The following is a 7,316-nucleotide window of genomic DNA, read 5'->3' as shown; positions in this document are numbered from 1 at the left end:
GGAAAGTGGCAGAGGAAAGCTCACAGCAAGCGGGCTACAGGGACAAAGGAGGGGGCCACTGCATCAGTGGCCCATGGCACAACTATGGCTGTCCAGCTCCTGGGGGCTGCTCCCCTCCTTCAGGGAGGTGCTGCAGGCTGGGGGGCTGGTGGGGCTCATCCTTCGGCAGGGGCAGCCCTGGTCTGCACTCTCCCTCCGCCAGCCCAGGGCCTGGTCGATCATCTCCAGGCGGAGCGCAGGCAGCAGGCCCAGGTTCCTCGGGTCAGCCCTGGCCAGGGGGCTGTCAGCAGATACACGCCGGGGGCCACTCTGCTCCCGCACAGTCTGGTAGAAGGAGCTGCCCTCCTGGTTGTCAGCTGCCCGCCCTGGCTCCTTGGCTTTGGCTCCACAGCTCCCTGACTCCTCCTGGGGCAGGTGGATGGTGGGGATGTCCCCAGGGAGGCCTCGGCGGCTCTGGGGTGAAGGGCTGCGGCTTGTACCCCTGTCCCGGCTGGATGGCCGTAGGATGAGGCCCTGGAACTTGGCCAGGCTAGGGCTTCGGCTCCGGTGCCGTTTCATCTTGCCTGGGCTGGGACTACGGGATTTGGGGGCCAGCAGGACAAGCATGCTGTCATCCTCCTCTTCTGAGCTGCTGCCAGAGCTGTCTGTGGGGCTGCTGCCCTCCTCCGACCTGGGCAGGGAGATCTGCACCCTTGCATCAGCACTGCTGGCTGATCCTCACAGGGGAACACCCTGTGGGGCACCACAGCAGCTGGCCACCAGCCAAGTGCCCCTACACACATCCCCCCACTTCCCTCAGCCCCTTGGCCATACTGACCTGAAAAGGCTCAGTCACTCCAGCGATGCTGCTGGTGGTGGTGCTGTAATATCCGAGGATGTACTCGCCCTTCCCCTTGGGCAGCGATTCCTCTGAGAACATCACCTGCAGACCAGAGGCAGACAATAGGCACCAGGACTGGGCCCTCCCACCACCAACCCCAGGTAAGAGCAGAAATCCATGCCATCAGCACAGCAGGCCTGCCCAGGGCTCAGCACAAAGCAACAAGGAGGTGCCCTACTGCCCCATCAGGGGCACAAAGGGGCCACTGTACCCCCATGGTGGGGAGCACATGCAGGGAGACAGCAGGGCTGACCCCAGCTCACCTGTGCACAGAGTTGCTTCTCTAGGCAGCGCTCCCCATCATCGCTCCTGGCCCAGACATAGGACACATAGTCTTTAGGATGCCGAAAGCCCACCTGTGTGCATGCACATAGGGGAACATCAGCCCTCCTCAGCACCATGACCCATGCCTGGCCTCAGCTCTCGTCTAACTCAGCCCCCTCTTCTTGTACAGAGCACCAAGAGCTGTGTTGTACCCACACAGCAGTGCCCTGGCCTCCAGCCCCCCAGCAGTGCCAGGCTTTGGCCCCCGTGGGGCCCACAGAGCAGGAGGAAGAGGGCACTGCTGGATTTGAGTCTACTGAAGCAGGGCCAAGTCCTGCTACTGACTGCCAGGGCCTCCAAGGGGAGAGAGTACGAAGCACAGGTCCATGCCATGCACCCATCCCCACTGGTGGGGGTTAGCTCAGAAGGGACCCTGTGGTGCTGAGCAGTGGTTCCCACTCCCTCCAGCACTAGCAGCCCCCAAGCCCCTACCCGGTAGAGTCCTATCCAGTCCCAGGAGCTCCGGTGGAAGCCAGCAGCCATCTTGTACCTGACAACTGCTTGCTCAGGCCTGCTCCATTCATCGGCCACATAAATCTCGACCAGGGGACTGTCTGCCTTGGAAGCAAACTATCAAAGACACAGACATGGTGAACAAAGGTACACAACATCGGCAGCCCCCTGCCACAGCAGTGACAGCTGAGCTCACCAAAGATAAAATAAGCTCCAAACACCCCCTCATACACTGCAGAAACTGAGCAGGCACCTCACCCCTGTAGCCCCTGCCTGTGTGCTCAGTGGCCCTGGACAGCACTCACCTGCACTGCAAAGATGGCAGCCACTGGCTTGTGGTCACTGACGGTGTACTCCATGTGGCTACAGTAGCAGAGCTGGCTCACCGACAGGACACCCCGGCTGGGCCAGCACCCACCTGCACCAAGCCCGTCACTGGGAGATTTGATCTTCCAGAGGATGCGGTCAGTCCAGGCGGGTTTTCGCTTCTTGGCACTGCAGGGCACAGAGGGGCATCTCTTGCCTGGCAGGGGGCAGCAGGCTCCATCCCAAACTGCCTCCCCCTGGCACTACAGCACTTGTGGGTGGGGAATGTGGCTCATCTCAGCACACAGCTCAGTGTGGCTGCAGGGACAGACCTGCGCTGGCACCAGCACGACAGCTGTGTTCCAGCCTGCCATCCCCAGTCCAGCCCATGCCCACCCCAGCGGTGCCCCCCCATCCATCCATCCACACTGGCATCAGCACCCACACTGGCTCCAAGCCTCGTGCTCCTGCAGCCCTCAGCCACACCACTCACTCCCAGGCTCAGCACGTGCTTAAGCTCTGCTCTCCTACCTGCTGTCATACTTGTTGGTACCCACATCGAACTTGAAGGTGGGTGGGAAGTTCAGGGGTCCCTCCTGAAAGCCGTTGAGGACAGGCCAGGTGGTCTTGGCAATGTTCAGCTGTGGGAAAGAGAGCAGACTGGGGAGCACACCAGACCCCTCTGCAAGGCCTTGAGACCTCTCCACCCCCAGCACAGTCACCCCTGCCCCACTGTTGACAGCCCCACACAGCTCAGGGGGTTTGTCCATGCCATGCAAGCCACAAGTCTGTAGAAACAACGCCCCCAGTTCTTCCTAGCACACTGATAGAAGAAGTGTGCCCCATAAAGATAAAAGACTGTAAAGACCACCCTGGGACTGTGCTGCCCCTTCCCCAGAGAGCTAGAGCCCTCTGTGCCCCATAGGCACAAGGGGACATGCCCTGTCCCACAGCTGCACAGGCAGTTTTGGCCAGAGCCAAACACCACCTGGGGCTTGGCTCAGGCTCAGCAGCATGCCCGTCCCTCTCACCTGGTCCTTGTCCCAGAGCTGGCTCAGGATGTTGCTGTCAATGGCATACTTCACAAAGCGGATGTCAAGGCTCTCGATGCGGAAGTTGAGGTCCCCAAACCAGAACACGAGGCTGTGGATGGGAGGGAGCGTAACAGGCTGGAAGGGGTGAGGCTACCGGTGCCAGGCAGCACAGCAGGGGAAAACATCCTCAGCCTGTGGGCAGCCTCAGCCCACAGCACAGGCACTCTCAGGAGCACTAGTGCGTGTCAGCACACAGTCAACAGCATGGCCACCTGCCAGCACTGACAGGATTCCTCAGGTAAGACCAAGCACAATTGACCAAACTGGCCTGACTTCCCTGGGCAGAAATTGAGGGTGGAAATTTCCACCATGAGGCATCTACCGGAGTCAGATCACACAGGCACGACATTGGGGCAGAGCTGGGCCCTTCACCTCACTAGTTCCAAACCCCAGCAGCACCAGTATAGCAGGAGCTGCACCAAGACTGGATGCACCCCAGGGGCAACCACAGACCCCTCTTAACACCAATCCCACCGTGCAGGGTCCCCACTGAGCCACAGGACAATTCTGCAGCTCTGCAGGCAAGACCATATCTCCAATGTGCTGGGATTCAGGGGACAGACTCTAGACTCTATCTGGAGGCAGTCAAGGACAGGGGCTGGCACTAGAGCCCTTGACCCAGATTGGGAAGCAAAGTGGTGAGGTACATACTCATGGTCCAGGATGCCGCTGGCCACACGCCCCTCGAACTGCTGCATGTGCAGTATGGTGGCAAAGTCCTCCTTGCGCTGTTCCGCCTTCTCCAGGTGTGCTGGCAGGTGGCAGTTCAGGAAGCAGACCATGTGGCCGAAGATGGAAAGACGAATGCTCACCCCACCCTTGTTGCCCTGCACCGAGAGGATCCCATGACTCCTTGGGAAGCCAGCCCCTCGCCACCTCCCCTGGGACCACACTCACCCAGTAGCCTCCCAGACCCGTCCTCGTGCAGTCTGTCTGGATGTCCTGCAGGAAGGGCAGGTGGTAGTACTTGGCAAATACCAGCAGGATCACACCTTGCATCCGCACAGTGCTGACCTGAAATGGGAGCAGCAGCTTGAGGCAGGATGTGAGCCACAGCAGAGCCCATAGGGGCAGGAACAGCTTCCCCCACCTCCAGGCCACAGGGGCACCACCTGAATCCTCTGCAGGCCCCCCACTGTAGATGACCATCAGCATATGTCATCCAGAGATGTGTGCACTGAATACTGACAGCTGAGGTAAGCCCAGCAATGCTAAGGCTCACGTACCCTCTCAGGAGCTGAACCTGCCCTGGGGACCGCAGGCTGCTGCCAGAAGCACAGGCTTGTTCCCACATTCACCTCCTTGCCCTGGTGCCACGCAGCAGGCAATAAGAGGTGTCCCGAAAGCACCACAGCAGAAGCCCAAGGCGCAGGAAAGGGAGCAGAGTGGCACAAGCCAGGCAGCACATTGGCAAGACGCACTGCTAGCCCTCAGGGTCAGCCCACACACACTGCTGAGATGGCAGCTGCCTGTCCTTCCAGCTGTTCGTCCCTTCCCTGGTCCACCTGCCTGGCAGGCACAGAGCTGCCTAGCCCCTTTGGGACCTCCTTACCAGGATGAAGTGGAAGGGGCTCAGCACATCCATGAAGAGCTCGCTCCACTGATCTGTGAAGAGGGCATCCTTCAGGCGCTTGTTTATCTTAGAGTTCACCTCTTGCAGCCTGGGAGGAAATGGACAGGTCCCTCAGCCATGCCAGGAAGGTGTCTCTGTCCCAGCTAGTGAGAGCTAGCATCTTGGGAGAGGTGCTGGGGAGTGGTGCCAGGGCGGGAAGGGCAGCTCAAGGGAGGACCCTGGGTTAGAGCACAAACCAGCCATACCCTTGCGCCAGCAATGCTGGGCCGTGTGCTAGCAGCAGGCATAAGCGGCCCTGAACCCACGAGGTACTGGCCCTTTGTAAGAGCAGTTCAGCTGAACTAGGCAGTCTAAAGTCTATCTCTAGGTGCAATAGGGGTCTACAGGACATTTCAGCTGCATTGGTCTCTACAGAGAAGCCAAGCCTCACCAGTACTTCAGCACAGGGCATCCAGATGCATCCTAGCCACCAAGCTCAGAGGAGCAGCAGACAGAAGGTTATAATAAGCATCTCCCGGCTCAGCAATAAGTGAAGACAGGGAAGGAGAATGCCCGCACAATCAAGAAATGTCTTGCCCAAAACCACTGAGTGCTTGGGGCACACAGACACACGTCAGAGGAAAGATGCAGCCAGAGGAGCAGCAGGACACCCTGCCCTGGCCAGGACACAGTCCCAGCAAGTTCCTTGCTGTCAGCTGCACCCCTGCCCCATCCATCCAGGCTTGGGTCTCCCCCCAGAGCCCCATCCCATGGGCCAGGGGAACCAGGAGGCTGGCTCCAACACTGCACTGTAGCTCCTGCAGCCCCAGCCTTACCCCGGGGCCAGGAGCGCTGGGGAAGTCACTGGGAGCCTTCTTGAGGCAGATGCAGCTCTTCCACCTCACACCCACAGGCAAACATTGCTTCCTGCTCCCTGTGCAAAGGCAGCACAGCCCAGGTCTTACACAGGAATCCACACACACCACGGCAAACCTCAAGGGACCAGTTTTCCCTTAGACTCTGGCAGAGCTTGCCTCACCAGCCACACCAGTAAAGCCTTACCACACCACCTTGGCACTGTCTTGCCAGCAGTTAAGTGTTGCCAGGGGCACAGAGCCAACCCAGCTGTAAGAGAACAGGAGATCCATGCCCTTGAGGCCTGCATACCACAGGCAAAAGCTGAGATGAGAAAAATGCTCCCAGAGGACTCCAGCAGGCGAGTTAAATGCCTCTACAGACCTGACCTCAGACTGCAAGTGCTCACAGCAAGAGCAGTGTTCACCAAGGCCCGGCTTTGCATGGCACAGCCAGCTACAGGCTCTTGGAGAGGTGAAGGCCACTCAGGATTCAAGGGTTTCCCTTCCTCTTAGCACTCCTATTTTACTTGGAGCTGATTCTCCATTACCTTTTCTGATATTTTACCACCAGGGAGGCTGGTGCTGCAGCTCTTCCTTTCCCCACCCCCCAGGGCTACAGGGATCCCCCAAAAAGGGACATGGCAGGGCAAGGGCCCTGCACCTCACCCTCTTACCCGATGGCGATCATATCTGCATCATTTGTCTCGCCCGTGTTGAGGTGCAGCAGGGATGTCACATCATTTGGGGGCATGGCTGTGCCCACATTCCAGGTGACCACTGTGATGCTTGGGAGGACAAAGAAAGAACAGGCTAATGCTGGGGCTCAGAGATGCTCCTTGTCCCCCTGTTCAGCCCCAAGCTCCACCAAGAAAGCTCTCTGCCTGCCACACAAGCATACACAGCTGAAGCTCGGTCAGGGTATGTATGGAAATCACAGAATATTAGGAATTGGAAGGGATCTCAAAAGATCATCTAGTTCAACCCCCCTGCCAGAGCAGGATCACCTAGACTAGGTCAAAAAAGAGGTCCTTAACTCCCATTTGAGGGAGACGGGTCTTTGCCCCTAAATTCCTCCAGAGCCTCGGTACACAGCAAGCTACACTGTAACCCAAACGTCAGTGAAATTCTAGAAACCAGCACAAAGAGCCCTCATTTTCAACACTGCCAACTGATACAGGCAGCCTGGCACTGCAGGCAGCCTGTGAGACAGGGTGGCCCTGGAAAACAGCTTCCTCTTCCTTCCCAAGGAATCATACATCCCTCAGGCTCCTAGGAAAAAGGACCGGGATCCCAGCCCCCAGTGTCTGCCCCAAACCATGGCCAGCCCCAAAGGCCAGGGCGTCACATGTGACAGCAGCGCTGCAAGCCCTGCAGCAGTGTCCTTCACCAGTGCAAAGCCACTATCAGTCACAACCCATTAATGCTGTTACGCAGCATGCGCCAGCAGCCCGCGGGCTCTTTCAGCAGCGCTAGGATGAGCCTCAGTCACAAGGGCACGCTTCAACAGCGAGGGAGGGTCATGCCTCATCATTTCCAGAGCTCAGAGACAGCAGGGGCAGATGACACCCTCTCTGCAGCCTGTGCCTCTGACAGATCACCCCGTGCAGCACCCTCTCCCCTGGACACTGCCAGCGCAGACAGTGGACACTGGGCATCCTTGACCCCTCTGACCTCCTCTTTTCCACCGTGCCTCACCCCCCTGAACCCCACTTGTCTACAGCCCTTCACCCCTACCTCCTCAAGCCCAACACCACCCACAACAGGAGGAAAAGGGAAACCCCAGCCCGGGAGAGGTTCGTTTGCCATTGCACAGCAAGGGCAGCTTCAGCCTACTTCCCCCTACTCCCCAC

At 58.8% G+C, this 7,316-nt stretch overlaps 1 protein-coding gene across 1 annotated transcript in view; it reads right to left on the bottom strand.

Annotated features, from left to right (window-relative positions):
• Positions 1 to 63: 63 nt before the first annotated feature.
• Positions 64 to 7,316, bottom strand: part of INPP5J (inositol polyphosphate-5-phosphatase J) — a 7,553-nt gene continuing 300 nt past the window's right edge. The window contains exons 2-12 of the mRNA XM_010184176.1: positions 6,141 to 6,251; positions 4,610 to 4,718; positions 3,955 to 4,071; positions 3,709 to 3,884; positions 2,995 to 3,106; positions 2,495 to 2,604; positions 1,963 to 2,152; positions 1,637 to 1,774; positions 1,144 to 1,236; positions 818 to 922; positions 64 to 684 (exon numbers count right to left, since the gene is read on the bottom strand). Of these exons, the coding sequence (XP_010182478.1) occupies positions 64 to 684; positions 818 to 922; positions 1,144 to 1,236; positions 1,637 to 1,774; positions 1,963 to 2,152; positions 2,495 to 2,604; positions 2,995 to 3,106; positions 3,709 to 3,884; positions 3,955 to 4,071; positions 4,610 to 4,718; positions 6,141 to 6,251 (1,882 nt within the window). The remainder of the gene's footprint in view (positions 685 to 817; positions 923 to 1,143; positions 1,237 to 1,636; positions 1,775 to 1,962; positions 2,153 to 2,494; positions 2,605 to 2,994; positions 3,107 to 3,708; positions 3,885 to 3,954; positions 4,072 to 4,609; positions 4,719 to 6,140; positions 6,252 to 7,316) is intronic.

Source organism: Mesitornis unicolor, unplaced genomic scaffold (genome assembly GCF_000695765.1).
Source record: "Mesitornis unicolor isolate BGI_N332 unplaced genomic scaffold, ASM69576v1 scaffold13105, whole genome shotgun sequence".
NCBI classification, from domain to species: domain Eukaryota; kingdom Metazoa; phylum Chordata; class Aves; order Mesitornithiformes; family Mesitornithidae; genus Mesitornis; species Mesitornis unicolor.
This window is presented reverse-complemented; position numbering and strand designations above follow the sequence as displayed.